Consider the following 17941-nt stretch of genomic DNA (forward strand, 5'->3'; position numbering starts at 1 on the left):
TAAAATGGTGCGGTGTGTTTCCCCCACAGAGACTAAGACCTCGCCCATACCGTCGTCCAACGCGCCACAGAAGGCCGAACCTCCGGTGGGGAGGGCTGGCAGGCTGCTCACCTTCTTCTCACCTCTGCTGCTGGGGATGCTGCTGCTGTTCATGTAGTGAGTACAAACACACACACACACACGCACACACACACACACACACACACACCAACGTAATGAGTGGAGACCCCCTCGTATTTCAATAGATTACGGACTCAGCCCTTCAGTCACATATCAGCGAGGCGACGCATGTCTATCGGCGGCGAGAGCGCAGTTAGAGAGATTGGCCGAGTTTGTTTTACGACCCAGCAGAGGAGGGAGCGCTTCATTATGATTATTTTTTTATTTTGCCGCAGCGAAACCCCCCCCTGAAGCGACTGAAGTAAAATCCAATCTAAAGCTGTCCCGTTTCATTTCTTTCACGGCTTTTACACCATAAATGGGGCTGTAAGGGTGGGCGTCCTTTTTCAAGATGCGCGTGTTGAGCAATGACTGCTAAGTACAGACATGCAAGACGCAAATGCCTTTGTTGTTTTCCCGCCTTTTGGTATTCAGTGTGAACCAAAGCGAGACAGTGACGAGCAGCTCTTAACTCATACAAGTAATGTGGGGAGAATAAAGTTGTGCTGTGACCGGAATGAAGTCGCACTTTTGACAAACACCAGGTTAGATTTGCGTTGCTGATCGAAGTGCACAGTTGTGGTTCAGTGTTTATGTCGGGGGGGGGGTTCAAAAGTTGTTTTAATTGGCTCACGGCGCATTCTAAAAATACAAAAAACTGACAGAATTTTATGAGAATAAAATGGAAATATTAGGAGAATAATAATAATAATAATAATAATAATAATAATAATAATAATAGTTCGTTTTGAGGAAAAAATTGTCATCTTATGGGGAAAAAAAATCATAATTTTACAAGAATAAAGTCATAATATTACGAAGAAAAACATTTCATCTTACAAGGAAAAAAAAGTCATAGTTTTATGAGAATAAAGTCACAATATTACGAGGAAAATTTGTAATTTGTGGGGAAAAAAGTCATAATTTTACACGAATAAAGTCATAATATTACTAGGAAAAAATGTCATCTTACAGTAGAAAGTCATCATTTTAAGAGAATAAAGTCATAATATTATAAAGGAAAAAAAATAATTTTATGGGGAAAAAAAGTTACAATTTTATGAGAATAAAGGCATCATATTAGGAAGATAAATTGTAATCTTACGGGGAAAAAGTCATAATTTTACAAGAATAAAGTCATAATATTGCGAGGAAAGATTGTCATCTTGCAGTGGATTTTTATGCTCAAAAATGTACAACTTTTATTCTTGTAAATTTACAATATTTTTTCTCGCAAATGTACGACTTTTATTGTCATAAATTAAAAAAGTTTAAAAAAAAAATCACTCATCACAACAAACAAGAAACTGTATAATTCTTTTTATTCTCATAAATTTACGACTTTTATTCTTGTAAATTTACAACTTTTTTTCTCGTAAATGTACGACTGTTATTTTTGTAAATTAGGTTCGGAAAGTAAAAAAAATTTCACTTATCGCAAAAAACAAGAAACTAATATTCTTTTGTTCTCGTAAATTTATGACTTTTTTCTCGTAAATATACAACTTTTTTTCGAGTGAATGTACGACTTTTATTCGTGAAAATTTACAACCGTTTTTCTCCTAAATGTACAACTTTTATTCTCGTAAATTAGGTTGGGAAAGTAATAAAATCACTTACAAGAAACTGGATTATTCTTTTGTTCTCCTAAATTTCTGACTTTTATTCTTGTCAGTTTAGGACTTTTATTCTTGTAAACTCCCGACTTTTATTCTTGTAAATTTACAGCTTTTATTCTTGTCAATTTACAGCTTTTTTTCATGTAAATGTACGACTTTTATTCTCGTAAATTAGGTTGGGAAAGTAAAAAAAAATCACTCCTCATAACAAACAGCAAAATGTGTTATTCTTTTATTCTTGTAAGTTTACGACTTTTATTCTCGAAATCTCAGATATTTTTGGGGTCAATGTGGCCCCAACACCCCGTCGTACAAAACTAGCAGTTTGTGGTTCAACGTTTTCTCTTCTTTTTTTGCAGATGCAACCGTCTTGTTGCCAGAAGGAGAGGAAGATGAGGAGGAGGAGGAGGAGGAGGAGGAGGCTGGATCTTTGTTATTCTCTTTTGCACATGTTCCCAGGATACAGTGCATTGATCATTTCTGTTCATCACACACTTCCTCCCCAAGATGACTTGGACTATGCCCCCCCCCCCCCCCCCCCCCCCCCCCCCCCCCCCCCCCCCCCCCCATGCCCTCATGGAGCATTTTCAATTAACGGTGACATAGGTGTTCTCCAGAGGAGCTTTTTGCTGTTTTTTTGTTGTTTTTTGGGCCTTGGCGTGGTCATTTTCACCAGTAGCAAGCATAGGAGCAGCGTTTACAAACAGTCGTCGTCTGAGAGAACCTGCTGGCTTCTTTAACGAGCCACGACTGACTGATTTGTTTGGCTGCCAACGGCATTGATTCCCTTTTCGGACTTTTTTGTTGTTGTTGTTTCAGATTTCACTGATTTTCAAGTGATTCTTTTCTGTGACAACACAGCGGCATTCTCACACACACACACACACACACACACACACACACAAATTCAAGCATGTGTGCATGTGTTTGTCACGGTGCCCCCCCATACAGCTAAACAGTCATGCCAAAGACTCAACGACACCCCCCCCCCGCGCAGAAAAACGGTCCGCTTGGTTAAAATCATGGATTGGAAAAGGCTTTGAAAATTGTGTTCCATGAGGAACCCTGCAGCTTTAGCCTTCCTTTTTGTAAACAAAGAAGTGGGAAAATAGGCTATAATCCGCGCCACTGGAAAGTCTGCATCTCGCCACCAACTAAACAGGACGTAACCCTTTCAATAAGTCTGCCTTATTTCCACTCTTTGCTTTGTATTCAGCGACAGCCAAGAAGGACTTGGATTGTACAAAAAGAAGTATATCTATATATGTAATAAAGTCTAAAACTGCCCAACTATCTGTTTGGACTTTTGACCAAGACGAGGCTGGTTTTGTTTTTTTCTTTGTTTTGTTTTGTTTCTTTTTGAGGCATTGATGTCTGTGAAAATAACAAAAACATCACTTTTTGCTTTCTGACGCCTTCACAAACGTAGAAAATGTCTTCTTGCAGTTTTCAATAGCCAAGACCTGTTGGTATTATGTTATTCAAATGAGTACTGATGTGTTTTATTGTTATTATTTTGGTTTTTCTATATATTTTATGGACAAATACTCACAACAACAAAAAAAACATAGAGGAATTTAGTTGTTTTTTTCTGGCTTTTTTGTCAAATCAGACATTCATAACGGCTTAATTCTCTGATCCTATTTTGTAAACTATGATATGTAACTTTAACATTGAAGACAAAGTTTATTATTTAATAATAATAATAATGATAATAATAATAATAATGTATGTATTAGCAGTAGAATGTCGTAACCTGTACCTGGGGTCTTTTTTATAGCTGTATATACAATGACAGGTTTCAACCATTAAATGTGACCATTTCACAATGAACGACGACGCACTGGGTCTCATTTCACCAACCTTGTCCTCCTGTTGCTGTTCCTTGCTGATCAAAAGAAAAAGAACTGCAGGAATTGTACAATTTATTGGTTTTCACATCAAACCGTCGCCAGAAAAGCTTGAAATATACAGGTTTACAAGTACGATTTTTAACATTCAAGAAGCAAAACTAAATAAATGTTGCGCAAAGGGGCCGCGTGTTCAGCAAATGCGCAAAAGACGCGCATGCCCGTCATGAGGCACATGGCACCAAGTCAACCCCCGAGGGAGAAGAGAAAAAGACGACACGAGTGATGTGACGTTGCCACAGCGGTCGATGGTGTAAGGCAGGGGCGTCCAAAGCGCAGCATATTCGAAACAGATATTTTCACAAGAAAAACAAAAAACCCAGCAGAAAACATTGGAAAAAGGCAGAAGTAATTTTACAAAAATAAAGTCAGAATATCATGAGAAAGAAGTTGTAATGTAACAAGAAAAAGTTGTCATTTTACGGGAATAAAGTCGTAATATTACGAGGAAAAATAACGTCATGTTACTAGCATAAAGTTGAAATGTTAAGAAATGTTTGTTTTCTTAAAAGTCCTAATATTGTGAGAAACAAACAAAACAAATAAAGTTGTCATTTCTGGAAAATTGGGTTGGGGAAAAAGTTATAAAGTCCAAATATCATGGGAAGAAAGTCATAAATGTGAGAAGAAAGTTTACAAGGAAAAGTTGAAATAGTTGGGGGGGGACTGCAGAAATGGGAAAAAAAACTGCTGTTATTTTATAAAATTTAAGTCGAAAAATGTTGTATCCTAACAAGAAAGCAAAAAGCATAAACTTGTAATGTGATGAGGAAAAGATCCTGTCTTTTTAGTAGCATGCAGTCGAAATATTGTGAGAAACACAATAAAATAAAGTTGTCATTTTTGTAAATTTTGTTATAATATTATGGGAATAAAGTCCTAATATTATGGGAAGAAAATTTACGAGGATTATTTTTTTTTAAGTTGAAAAAGTTAGAAAATGGATCTAACTTGTTAGCATAACCGCTTGTGCTGCTTTACTAAATATCAAAGTGGCAAAGCTGCATCCTTTCATTTTTCACCGCGTGGCCCTCACTGGGATTAGACACCCCTGGTGTAATGGTACAGTTGCTGCCTTTTAAGGCAGAGATTGTCGGTTCCATCGCACCTCTCACTCTGCTGATGTTTATTGAGTTGAGTATTTGCCTTCTATCCAAATCATGCATCTAACGAAATTCAGGTTCAAGTCACATTCTACAAAGAGAGATTTCAATGGGACTCATCATTTTGTAATGGCGGCCTGAGGACGTAGGTCCCCAATATGGCCTGGGTGACCCTGCTAAAACTGCTATACAGTAATCCCTCGTTTATCGCTGTCAGTTGGTTTCAGACCCGACTGTGATAAGTGAATTTCCTTTAAGAAGTACAATTACTTCTTTAGAAATGGAATATTTCCACAGTTAGAGCATAGAAAAGCTGTCCACGCCCTTCTTAATATGGTTTTTAACATTATTAGAGCCCTCCGGACATGAAATAACACCCCTATAATCACCTTTACAATTAGAGAAAGAAAAGAGAAAGACATTTAAGACATAAATGAGACTCGTGCTTGTGTGCGTTGCTGCAAATGTGTTCTGGTGCTTGAGGACCTGAGTGGGAGGCGGACAGGGATTATTGTGCCTGTTGCATTACTGACACCTAGTGACCAGTGTCGAATACAACATAGCATCTTCTGAATGCTTTATATTTAAATTTTAGTTCATTTTGGGATTATTATGAGAGATGACGACAGGCCAAAAATATGTCAAATTTTCTTAAATGTATGTATTTTTTGTCTAATAATGAGCCGTATTCAAAACATGATGATTTATTAATTGGTATAATAGTATTATTATGGTATAATAATAGTATCATGGCAACAAGAGAGCAAAATTGTTCAGTGACACTTGAAAAAGTTAGCACGTGATACTTGTAGCTTCCCCGCGGGACGAAAACGAGCTCGGAACTCAACGCAACGCTTGTTTGTTTTAAAAACAAAATGAATGAATACCAGAAGAGGCGCAAGACTCCAGCGACAGCTCAGCAAAGCGTGTCAACAAAGATGCGAGAGAAGTCAAACGCCAACAAGTGTGCGTAGCTGAAGCCTTTGATGTTTTATACAAGTGCGTCCCCTCCCAATGCTGCCCCTCCCTGCGTGGCACAGCACCCACGTGGGGTCATTTTTTGCTGTAGGCTTTGAAAGGCATTTATCAGCGTATGCCCATCACGCCTGTTTCACGGAAATCGGTGGCCGATAGATCGAAACATCCGCGGTTGTCGTCGAGCTTTTTGTCACCGGCACAAAGAAAGTCAAAGAAAAAGCAAAACACTTGCGGATTTAAAACCTTTTTATGTCCACTTTTGAATCATATTGTCGGTTTTGGACCACTTTTTTGGGCAGTTTGGATCCACTGTGTTCCAAAAGAAGTCATGCACGAGTGGTTAAAATAGTTGCATTAAAAAACAAATCCTACCTTTGAGGTTAGTTTCAGTCTCAGTTTCAGGCTTGGATTGCTGGGTTAGACTCAACTCTCCAGATATGTCATGTTCCCATGTACAGTACGTGCTGTATGTGCCCGGCCATGGACTGGCCACACCCAAAATCAGCTGGGATAGACTCCAGCTGGTGATCATTTGTCGCCCAGGTTGGATTTGACAGAAAAATCTGCAGCAAAGCTCACTTATTGGTCCCTCTTGACTTGTGTCTGTCTCTTTAAATCCTCTTTCTTTCCTTATTCTGACTAGTTGCGCCAGGCCAATACGGAGACGGAGGACAGATCAATACACCATCTAACACCTGTCAGCTGGAGTTCTCAGTGTGTGTGTGTGCGTGCGTGTGTGTGTGTGTGTGTATGTGTGTGTGTGTGCGTGTGTGTGTGTGTGTGTGTGTGTGCGCGCAACATTCATTATCCCTCCCTTTTTGCCTTCGTTCGCCCCGCTTTTACTGCTATGGCTATCTCCGTGACCAAGGCACCGACATTTTTGCTGCCCTACTTCTCATTACAAGCACAGGAAGAAGCGAGCACAGTTGAACTCTTCACCCCATATTTGGACACAGCTTTAATTCAACGGCACTTGAAATGTTCAGCCACGCTCTTTGTCTGCGACCGTGATGTGAGCCGCATTAACCTCTAAGATCTAGTGTGTGTGTGTGTGTGTGTGTGTGTGTGTTGGTGGTGGTGGGGGGGGGCAATGCCATCACATAACAAAGCCTGACAACCTTGCTCTGCTGTAATGACTACTTTGACCTTTCACTGATAGATGAATGACCTCCTTCAATCTCAATTGTGCAGCAGCAAAGTGGAAGACTGCCTCTACTGTTTATCATATTATATCATATTATATCATATTATATCATAACATATCATATTATATTATATTTATACATAAGTGAAGGCAATGAAGTGCAAGGGAAAATTAAATGAAAGCTGTTTTATGACATCTGTCCACAAGAGGGTAGCAGAGAGAAGCGCTATATGCGCTGTCCGTGGTGCTGAAAATGAAACCCAACTACTGCACCGGCACCAAACTTTCATTCATTCATCTTCTATGAATCTTCCTCATTAGGGTCGCGGGTATGCTGGAGCCTATCGCAGCTGACTTTGGGCGAGAGGCGGGGTCCACCCTGGACAGGTCGCCAGCCAATCACAGGGCACATACAGACAAACAACCATTCACTCACATTCATGCCTATGGATAACAAGAGTCGCCAGTTAACCGAGCATGTGGGAGCGATCTCCTGACCGTGTGGGCAACATGCTAACCACCAGGCCACCGTGCGGCCTTTTTGCAAACTTCTTTTTAAAAATGTGTTTGTTCATTTTCAGATAAAAAGATTCACCTCCTTGAATAATAATACAAGTAATAAAAATAACAACAACCCTCACTGAGAGCAGAACAGGCGTGAGCTGTAAAGCCCCCACAATCCATTGGGGGGGGGCAACCCTGTGAACAGGACGTGCATCGATGCCGTGAGGCAAAGAAGCACCAAGTCAGCGCCAGGCATCAAAGAAAGGCTGATGTTGCCACAATGATTGCAGGCACGCAGCAGAATGAGAAGGAAGAATTCTTGCTTAGTTTTACCCCACTGATGGTGTGTTTTTGGAACTCTAACCCCTAACCCTTAACCCTACCCTAACCCCAAGCCATTCAAAGCCGCCATTACAATACATCAATGAGGCAATAGCCACCACAGGAAGTACACCATTCAGAAAAAAAACAAGGAACTGCTAATGTGTGAGTCTATGTTACCTCATTTATGTCTAATATGTCTGATTTTCTCTGATTATGTCTAATATATTGACTAATAGGACTGCAAAGGTGACTATAGGGGTGTTATTTCATGTCTACAGGGCTCCAATAATAATAATAATAATAATAATAATAATAATAATAATAATACGACTTTGCAGAAATTCACGTATCGCCGTTGAGTCTGGAAGTAATTAACGGAGGGACGACGGTACTCCCAAACATGCATGTGACTAAATTCCGGTTCAAGTCAAATAACTATTCCATGGTGGCCCAAGTCAACTGGGATAGGCTCCAGCATAAACCCACGACCCTACTGACGACAAAATGGATGGAATGAATGAATGGAAGTCTTTTCTTTTGGAGATTAATAAAGTAGCCATTTATCTATGTAGTATAAAAATAGCTTTTAATGGGTCAGTTAGGTCCTCGAGATGCGGTGACCACAGCTGCAGGGGAGGGGACGTCCAAATAAAATTCTGCTAAGGGCCCCAATTTGGCCAGGTGACACTTGAAAGGAAAGGCAAGTGAAAAGTGACATGTTGAAATTCGTTTGCATGGAGGTCCATGCAATAAATTAGAATATATTTGAAAAGTTCATTTATTTCATTCGTCCATCAACCACTACAAAACCACCAGTGAGCTGTCTGAAAAAATAACTCACTTTCGTGGCTTATTTTTAATTGTACATATAGCACGAGACAACATTAATCAAAAAATATGTAAAAACATTACCGTTATAGGTATTTTAGTATGTGAAATCTACTAAATGACATTTTTGAGCAATTCACACTGTAATCCGCCTGGGGGCAGTAATGAGCCACAGTGAGCTGCAAACCGACCGCCGCTTCACAGTAAAAGAAGTACTGTTTTTTTTTTTTTTCAGCTGGACGACAGTGCAGAGTCGTACAGAACGATGGGGTGAGTATTGTGATTATTATTACAGTATTAGCTTCTGTGTAATGAAAATAATGGTAAAGTATTTAGTATTAATGCTTTAGTTAGAAATGTGGTTTAATGGTTTAATGGATTCGGTGTTAGCAAATCGGTACGGCCGCTATCCTCCTACACAAAGCGGCATCCTTCAGTTGGTCTTTGGCATGCTAGCTCCGAGCTAGCTGTCAGTTCGGAAGATGCTAATGAATGAATCTTATATGAATTATGACATTTATTTATAAATGACGAAGGATGACAACGTAGCCACAAGACGTGTTCCCGCTGTCGGTTTTTTTCGGTAACGTAATTGAACAGGAAGACGGCGTATAAGCTAATGACGTCATCATCTCATTTGCATAGTTGGCCATGACGCATGTGCATGTCATTTTTATGGATGTGTGCAGTCAACCTGAGTCTTGCTGACCCTTCACCCCGCCACCACCCAGCCATCCATCAACATGCAAGGGTTCTACTCCAAGCTGGACTCCTCCCCACTGCTGGGGGTCGGCCTTCAGGGAGAGGGCGCCCCCGTTCCTCTCAACCTGGCGGTGGAGACGGAGAAGGCTCAGGCCCTCCTGCAGACCTTCAGCTCCGCCTCTCTGCTGGCGTCAGCCGGCCTGGGCGTGTTCTGCGTGGTGGCGGACCACGCCCTCCAGCTGCCGCTCATCCAACATCACCTGTGGCTGCGTGCTGTCCTGGACAATGCCACCCACGCCCTGGTGGGGCTGTGGTCCTGGGCCGTGGTCATCGGGCTGAGGAAGAAGAGTGACATCTACGAGGTTCTGTTGGCCGGTCTTCTGGCGTCAATCATCGACGTGGATCACTTCTACATGGCTGGGTCGCTGTCACTGAAGGTGCTTTTACCACACCCGCATTTGTTAAAAAGTCTTATTTTTAAAAATCCGCTCTCTTTCCTTCTCCAGGCCGCCGTCTCGCTCCCTCAGCGTCCTCCTCTCCACTGCTCCTCCCTCATCCCCGTCCTGTGCCTCTCCCTCCGCTTCCTCATGTGGCTCGGACGCCTGAAGGACGCTTGGTGCTCCTTGCCCTGGATGCTCTTCATTTCCATGGCCACGCACCACGTACGGGACGCCGTGCGCCACGGCTTGTGGGTGTGTCCTTTAGGCAACACGGCCCCGCTTCCCTACTGGCTGTACGTCAGCACCACGGCGACGCTTCCTCACCTGTGCTCGGTGCTCATGTACCTGACGGGTACCAGAGACGTCATCTCCACCAAACACGGAGTCGCTATTGATGTGTAGCGGCCACGCCGTCTTGGTCTGCTGATGCGACAAATGAATGGTGACATAGTCTGTCCATCGAGACACAAAAGAGTGCCAATCACGGGTGTTGTTTCTTCACAACCTTTGGAACGGAGCTCTTTATTTTCCTACCTAAAACTTGTCTTTCACTCTGCCAGCAATATTGATTCAGGAGAACATCACTTTTAGCTACACTTCATAGCTTCCCCTCTCTGCTTCTACAGGACAATTTTATTTTTCCGGCCTTAAAGGACCGTGTGTTGGAATATTTAACAGGAGTAATGCACAAAGGGAACCAAGAAACTGGGAATGTTTCATATATTTTGACAGTTATTTAACAAAATTCTGTTATTTATTGTGTAAGAGTGCTACTGAGCTAAGAATCTTCAAATTGAACGTTGGACTTTGGTAACGTTTTGTCACACTGTGAGTACTGTGGCAGTGGTTAGCGTAAAAAAGACATTTAGTGTTTGAATGTCATTGCTTTTGTTGTAATTGAACTTTTATGGTTCCGTCAAACACCCGCTTTTATTCGATGCCTAAAATAAAGCTTGAATGCTTTGTGCCACATGTGACAACAGCCATGACAATATTTGTCCAGCAGATGGCGACAAGGAACCAAAGGGAAGCTAGTCATTTTTCCATAACGTGCTTTTTAAAATATTGCGTTTTTCCAAAAACCAATGAATGAATGATTGTTGTTTCGTGGTTGACTTACGGTCTGTTATTAGTTTAAAAACAACACATATGTAAACATTTTATTTATTGCCCTAAATTAAGCATTTTCAAGCATAAAAATGGCTACTAACACGAGCTGCAGTTGTGGGATTGTCCACTGCTGCGATACGTCAACGTCGCCGCCATGTTGGATGGGTCAAGGCTGCGCTGTGAATGCACTTGCTTTCATAAAGCGCCTTTCTACCGGTTTCCCAAGTATATTAGTGCGTGTGTGAATGTATAAAGGAGAATTAATAACCTAGATTTCTTTGTAGAAAGGCGCTTTATGAAAGGAAGTATATTGACTTGTATTCACTGGTTACATGCGCTGTACATCGGTTAAGAGTACTTGTATATACAGTATATGAATGTGTGCAGGGCTGCAACTACCGATTATTTTGTGAGAGCTTGGGTCGATGAATCGAGTTATGTGCGAATATGTTGTTTTGCCTAACACACAAAGATAAGTCTGCTTTCATGGATCAATTTAAAAATAGTCACATTTGAGGATGAAATTAGATATTTACATTTTTACGAGAAAAAACTATTAATTCAATACCAAAATAGTCCATAATTAGATGACCCATGAATCACCGATTCATTGTTGCAGCTCTATATATGTTACCATTCAACCTGATTGAAACCCCTGGATGGAAGACGGTTATTTTGTACATTTTTAATTCACTCTTTCAATTTGCTTTAACTTTGTAATTTTTTTTAAAGGCAAAGCTGACTTGTATTCGTAACACATGATGTGTAAATGTAATATAATGCACTAATAAACACCCTGAACGAATAAAGTGTGATGCCTTGAAGAGAGTGCTTGAAAACTGCTTGTGTGATAAAATAGTATTTATTATGTTACAGAAACGTACAAGGGCAGGAAGGGAAGAACAGCTTATGGTGATATCTGGCAAACACATGAAGCTAAAAACAAACAAAAGGACACAGACTATGTACATCTGAGGATGGATGCCTGGGTGTAAAAACCCAACAGGCACCGTCTGGCATCACATACTGCAGAGGAAAAGGCTCACATGACATGATGGACAGTTACTAATACTGCACTTTGCCCAGAGAAAAATGTACTTGCGTTACAAAAAAGTATCCTTATAAAGTAAAGGAAATAAATATTCCTTATTTTTTATGTTATCTGAATATACCAAATTGAGTTCAGCTGACTAAAACAACTTAGTAAAAGCTACAAAAATATACTCATATCAGTATTTAACTATATAAGGGCAAACACACGGTTGTAAAAGGTGCGTGGTGGTACTTTGTATTCCACACTGGAACAAATGAGAAACTGAACAACAAATAACAGAGCTTCATATAACTGGGGAGGACAACACAAACACACAGCGTTGGGAACGTGTACGTCCAGATTATCCGAACATTCTTTGACGCCGCCATCTGAATTTACAAAACGGCTTTTCCTCGTAACCAAACAGTGTGAACGGTTCCGTGCTTTTCCGTGAAGCGCATCCCAATTACCATAAACTCAAACACAAGAGGGCGTTAACCTGTGCTATCCCAAAAAAGGCTATGTACAAAGAATAAGTGTGATACAAAATACTCGGCAAAACAAAGCTTCAACTGGATCTGTGCATTACGTGTCGAGATAGCTTGAGAGAACATACGGTCGTCAAACTCGTGCCCGATGCAGTCGGCGACTTCCGTCCATGGATCGTCCGTGACCGCACAGCTTCGGACACGTCATCAACGGAAGAGGAGAATTAAAGAACACAGAAATACTACAACAGATAAAAACTGAGGTATTTTGGGGTTTTTCACGAGCACTGACCAGCCCAGACGTCACTGTTTGCAAAAGGCAGGCGAGATAGAGAGAGGCCACCATGGCAACCACTATCTTGTCAGACCACATGGTCACAACGAGGCCTGGTAAAACAAGCGATTGGAACTGACCCGACCACCTGCTCCCCTTTTTTTATTTACCTGGAATTTCAAAATAAATCTTGGCATGTATCCGGTTTTAAAAAAAGAAAAAAAAACACGGCTCAGCGAGGGTCTTTTCAGACTCCCAGGTGCTTCCGAGGGGTCTGATCTGAACATAATTTTCAGGAAGTTAGCGGTCCGATGGAAACGCAAACCAGATCATTTCACCTGGTTAAAAATAATAAAGGTTCCTGGAAACGTTGATTGAAATGGGGCTGTGGTGACTCACTGAAGAACCTTAATAACGGTGCACAAAGGGTGCTTACGGTCAGCGCCCGTACGTAAAAAGAACCCCGTGTCGAAGTTAGCTACGAGTTGCAAGCTGCTTTCATCGCGTTCTAAGAGAATTTAATACAGGAAACGGTACAAATTGCAAATACGTCATCCTTTTTTGTGTTGTCACTGATGGCTGACTTGACAACTGTGATCCTTCTGCATGTCTTCAACCTCTTATGAACTTCTTCAGCCATTATCATTTTACTACAGCTTGACTCTGCAGCAGGTGCATTCAATGAAGCGGGAACTTTGACGATCAGCGTCCTGCAGCTTGACTCTGAAGCGAATTCATTGGATTAGTTACTAAAGGGGAAACTTTGATGATCAGCGGATTTCAGCTTGACTCTGAGGCAGACGCTTTCGATTATTTCCTAAAGGGGAGCTTTGATGATCAGCGTTCTGCTGCAGTCAAACTTAGAGGATCACCTACGGTATCCTTAAAGCAATTAGGGTTCTACAGCACAAACCCGGCGCACCGCCGTGGGCAGAAGACACACCCACAATAAGCAAGGGGGTGGAGCCTCTTAAGGGCCATCGGTGCATTCTACAAACATCTGAGATCCTTTCATCTCGCTCTGATACCATAATGCCATTGAAAGTAGTGTATAATACCGACTGCACTGGAACACCCCTCTTGGGTTTCATACCTGCCAACATTTGAGTGTGAAAATATGAGAACATTTAAAAAAAAAAATTCCAAGTTATCCATTATTTGTTTTTAAAAAAAAATAATGAAAGTTAAAACTGAACTATTAAAACGGGAGGGTGCAAGAGCAAAATATGGCTGTTGCCAATAGCAGTAGGTATTGGGTTCTGATTCCAGCGTAATTGGCATATCGGAAATTTCCAAAATCGCCGGGATGGATTTCCGATCCATGTCCATCCACGTCTGTGCTTTAATGTTGTCAGCAAACGTAGCTTGGAGAATATCAGTCAACGTAGCCAAAAGAGCATCAGCAAACGTAGCTGGAAGAATATCAGCAAACGTAGCTAGAAGAATATCAGCAAACGTAGCTGGAAGAACATCAGCGAACGTAGCTAGAACAATATCAGCAAACTTAGATAGAAGAATATCAGCAAATGTAGCGGGAAGAACATCAGCGAACGTAGCTAGAAGAACATCAGCAAACGTAGCTAGAAGAACATCAGCAAACGTAGCTGGAAGAACATCAGCAAATGTAGATAGAAGAATATCAGCAGATATACCCAAAAGAGCACCAGCAAACATAACTGTCTCCACACATGCAATGCAGTCGTTGTCCACACTCGTGCTGCACGCACGCACGCGCACACACACACACACACACACACACACTCCGCCCGACGCATTCACGGCCACACAAAACAGTCGGACCTCGCAAACCCTACACAAAACTTTCAGGTGGCTGCAATATGATGCTTGCAGGTAGAGACTTGGGAGTTCATTCACGCCTGGTGTGAAATCATCAATAATGATAATCCATCGACCTGGAAGTTGTGTGCGATGCTACGAGTTCTGTGTTGTCCGGCTGTCTGTGTAGCCGTGAACGCGTCAGGCTGAGCGCCTGTGTGTGTTCACTGATATTCTTCTAGCTACATTTGCTGACATTCTCTTGGCGTGGTTGCATATTTAAGCAAACGGAGTTCTAGTATCGAATAGTATCGATGCTAATACAATGCATCCTCAGTCGACAGGACCAAAATGCTATTTAAGCGCAGGATGTCTCCATATTGATGACAAGAAGTGCACCTGGACTACACTTCCAAACAGTATTTCGGGAATATTATTGACAACATTGTTGGGTTTGTTTCTGCGTGAACTATGCAGCAGCGTCGCACAAACTGATGTTGTTTTCCTACTTCATCTCTGTTCTTCTAACGCTGGTGGTGTGTGAACAGGCTTTCCTCGGCTTTGTCCCTCTCTTTCACCCTGCCTGTGTCGTGCACTTGCACCCCTTCAGTGGATGGATGATCAGGAAGAGGTATCACAAAAAGGAACATCACCCAAAAAACTAAACTAAAACAAAACATATACCATGCAACCAAAAAAACCCCAAACAAATCAGACTAATACATGGCGTCTGGAGGACTCGAGTTGCCTGCTTGTTCTCAGCTGCCTTCCTGTGCCGCCTCAGAGTGATGCGACAGTGTGACGTGCATGACATCCAAATAGCATGAGGGGTATGAGAAAAGAGGCAATGTCTGCACTTGAATATGGGAAGTCAGCGTGCTGTCATAATGGCCGACTTTTTAGTAGAGCCCTACAACAGGCTGGAGGAGGAGACGATGTTTGAAATCAACCTGCGGAGAGAGAGCGGGAGGGAGGAGGCCACATTAAAACATTCATGCACTCTATCAGTAAGCGCTACCAGATGTGAATAACAGAGTGGACAAGTCACATGAAGACATATTTACAGGCCTGTAATGTGTGTCTGTTTGTTGTTTACAGCGACACATGGACTGGTTTCGCTGAAATGTAGCATTTAATGGTCGTTATTATTGACTTTGCAAAGGGATTTAGCATAAGCAAGCGTGCCCTTTCCGTTTATAATTAGCTTCACCACAGAGGCCATGTGTGCCATCCACAACTATCTCCCAAAACGGGGCAAAGCTGAGGAGATGCAAAACCACACGAGTGGGAATTGGACATATTCACGACACGCGAGCGAAGAAGAAGAGGTGAAATATTGCTTATTCGTGCAGAAAGCCCGCGCGCAAACATTTTTTCTTCTTTGGAAAAAGGCCGTTTTTTTTCCTGCAGAAAACACATCTCACTCACTCAAAAAATCAAGTCGATAAAACTTTATAGTTATTTTAAAAAATGGCTATGAAAATAAGTCTTTCCTGCTGAAAAAAACACGATTGGCATTATCCACTCAGCTCGCCTGGCATTGGAACACATTTACAGCAACACACAATAGTCACAAAAGGCTTATTTATGCCAAATATGTCTTATTTTATGTTATTGCGTCTTCGATATTGGGAAATATGAGTGTTATGGCATGTCTAGAGGGCTCTAATAATGTTAAAAACCGTATTTAGAAAACAGTGACCAGGTTTTCTATGCTGTAACTGCGAACATATTCCATTTGTAAAAAAGGAATCCTACTTAGCTGAAATTCACTTATCGCGGGCGGGTCTGGAACCAATTAACCGCGATACACAAGGGATTATTCATTCACTCATTCATTCATTTTCTCTGGTGCTTTAATCCTCGTTAGGGCCGCTGGGATAGGCAGGAGCCTATCCCAGCTGACTTCAGGTAGGAGGCGGGGTACACCCTGGACTGGACGCCAGCCAATGGAAGGGCACCTATAGACAAACTACTTTAACACTCCCATTCATACCTATGGACAATTCAAGAGTCGCCAATTAACCCAACATGCACGTTTTTTTGAAAGGTGGGAGGAAGCGGCGTACCCGGGGAAAGACACGTCCGTTGATTCTCACTAGACTCAACTATTTTGAGGAGTGACTTTGACTTTGAGATTCCACTGTGACATGAAAATCTAGGAAAAGAGTAAGAGGGTTTGTCTCACATCAAACTGGCATGGACTTCATCTTGACCATTGAAGTGAGTTCCTGTTTGGTCACATGTTCACGCTGCCTCTGTCTTACCCTAGAAAAAACAACAACACTATAATTAATCACCTCAAAGAGAAAGTCACTTCAATAGGGCTGTTAGTGGACGTGGACCGCAAGTGGGTGTGTCTTACCACAACAAGAAGATGAGGGAAAGGACGGTGGCGATGATAACCACGGCAAACAAAACCAGCAAAATCACCAAACCCAAATTACCGTCATCTTGACCACCTGGATCTAAAAGGGAAAAGGGAAAATTGTAAGAACAGCACAAGCTGGTGGAAGACTACAAGTTTATACAGTACTACCATCTACAACACCGAGGGAGGAAACGCCTCCAAACTACTTCAAAATGCAAGTCAAAGTCACATTTGAAAAAAGAAAAACATTGTGGAATGAAAGTGATTGATGCCGACTGACTGAGGACGCACAATGGGAACACATCTGGTTGACAGCTGCTGGAGAAGAGAGTGCATCTGTCTTCTTTGTAAGCTGCATCACCAGTGCGTGTTCACATATGAAAGCTCGTGTTGAGTAGGTGCACTTCCATGGAACTGCACACTACTTTTTTCTGTAGAAGAACTTCCATTTACAGTCGTCCCTCGTCTATCGTGGTTCATTGGTTCCAGACATTCAGCAAAGCAGGATTCAATATTGATAAATGGAATATTTTCACAGTTATGGCAGAGAAAACCTGTTTACAAACTTCTAAATATGTGTTTTTTTAACATTATTAGAGCCCTCTAAACATGAAATAAGACCCATATAATACACCTTTACACTCCTATTACCCAATATAGTACAAATTACCAGAGAAAATAAGAAATATTACACACAAAGAAGATAACAGACTCACACGTTAGCAGTTTTTTTCCTGGACTGCGTACTTCCTGCGGTGGCTATTGTCTCATCAATGTATTGTAATGGCTGCTTGAAATGGCTTTACCCTCGTATTACCCAATATAAAAGACATCATAAGAGTAAAGAAGCGATTTAAGACAAAAATAAAACTCCTGCTCGTCTGTGTCACAGTAAATGTGTTCCCTAGGGGACCTTAGTGGCGGGCAGACAAATGTATGGAGGACAGGAAGTGATGTCGGAGGTTCAGAGTTGAGTTTTAGCTTGTTGTGAGTTATGGCCCAACAGTAGCCCGTGTTACTATTATGATTATTATCTTTTTATTATTGTGGCTGTTGTGAGATCATTTAAACCTGCAATAAAAGCCTGTCCTGGCGATCACCTGTTGCTTGTCTCACCACACAATTACTGGCACCTGGTGGTGAATGTAGAGTCTACATTAGAATGCTGCTTCTGCCTT

The 17941-nt window shown here is 41.6% G+C and overlaps 3 protein-coding genes across 4 annotated transcripts in view; 2 read left to right on the forward strand and 1 right to left on the reverse strand.

Moving 5' to 3' along the window:
* Nucleotides 1-2288, forward strand: part of cntfr (ciliary neurotrophic factor receptor) — a 267316-nt gene extending 265028 nt beyond the window's left edge. The window contains exons 10-11 of one of the 2 annotated variants that reach the window (XM_054757802.1): nucleotides 30-156; nucleotides 2138-2288. In XM_054757802.1, the coding sequence (XP_054613777.1) occupies nucleotides 30-156; nucleotide 2138 (128 nt within the window). In that variant the 3' untranslated portion in view covers nucleotides 2139-2288. Of the gene's footprint in view, nucleotides 1-29; nucleotides 158-2137 lie in introns of those variants that run through there. The other variant, XM_054757803.1, reaches the window with a different exon arrangement.
* A 6467-nt stretch (nucleotides 2289-8755) lies between these two features.
* Nucleotides 8756-11636, forward strand: tmem267 (transmembrane protein 267). Its single transcript, XM_054757140.1, has 3 exons — nucleotides 8756-8839; nucleotides 9259-9708; nucleotides 9778-11636. The coding sequence occupies exons 2-3, from the start codon at nucleotides 9313-9315 to the stop codon at nucleotides 10111-10113; spliced, it is 732 nt and encodes a 243-aa protein (XP_054613115.1). The 5' UTR covers nucleotides 8756-8839; nucleotides 9259-9312; the 3' UTR covers nucleotides 10114-11636.
* A 28-nt stretch (nucleotides 11637-11664) lies between these two features.
* il11ra (interleukin 11 receptor, alpha) overlaps nucleotides 11665-17941 on the reverse strand; it is a 42161-nt gene continuing 35884 nt past the window's right edge. The window contains exons 10-12 of the mRNA XM_054757139.1: nucleotides 16758-16860; nucleotides 16581-16660; nucleotides 11665-15342 (exon numbers count right to left, since the gene is read on the reverse strand). Of these exons, the coding sequence (XP_054613114.1) occupies nucleotides 16582-16660; nucleotides 16758-16860 (182 nt within the window). The 3' untranslated portion in view covers nucleotides 11665-15342; nucleotide 16581. The remainder of the gene's footprint in view (nucleotides 15343-16580; nucleotides 16661-16757; nucleotides 16861-17941) is intronic.

The sequence above is a fragment of the Dunckerocampus dactyliophorus genome, chromosome 17, assembly GCF_027744805.1.
Source record: "Dunckerocampus dactyliophorus isolate RoL2022-P2 chromosome 17, RoL_Ddac_1.1, whole genome shotgun sequence".
NCBI lineage: Eukaryota > Metazoa > Chordata > Actinopteri > Syngnathiformes > Syngnathidae > Dunckerocampus > Dunckerocampus dactyliophorus.

What these genes read in the sequence shown, in the direction of transcription:
- tmem267 (XM_054757140.1), top strand. Translation starts at nt 9,313, where the DNA reads ATGCAAGGGTTCTACTCCAAGCTGGACTCCTCCCCACTGCTGGGGGTC. An exon ending in CTGGGTCGCTGTCACTGAAG is followed by an intron (nt 9,709 to 9,777) that starts GTGCTTTTACCA and finishes TTCCTTCTCCAG; the next exon opens with GCCGCCGTCTCGCTCCCTCA.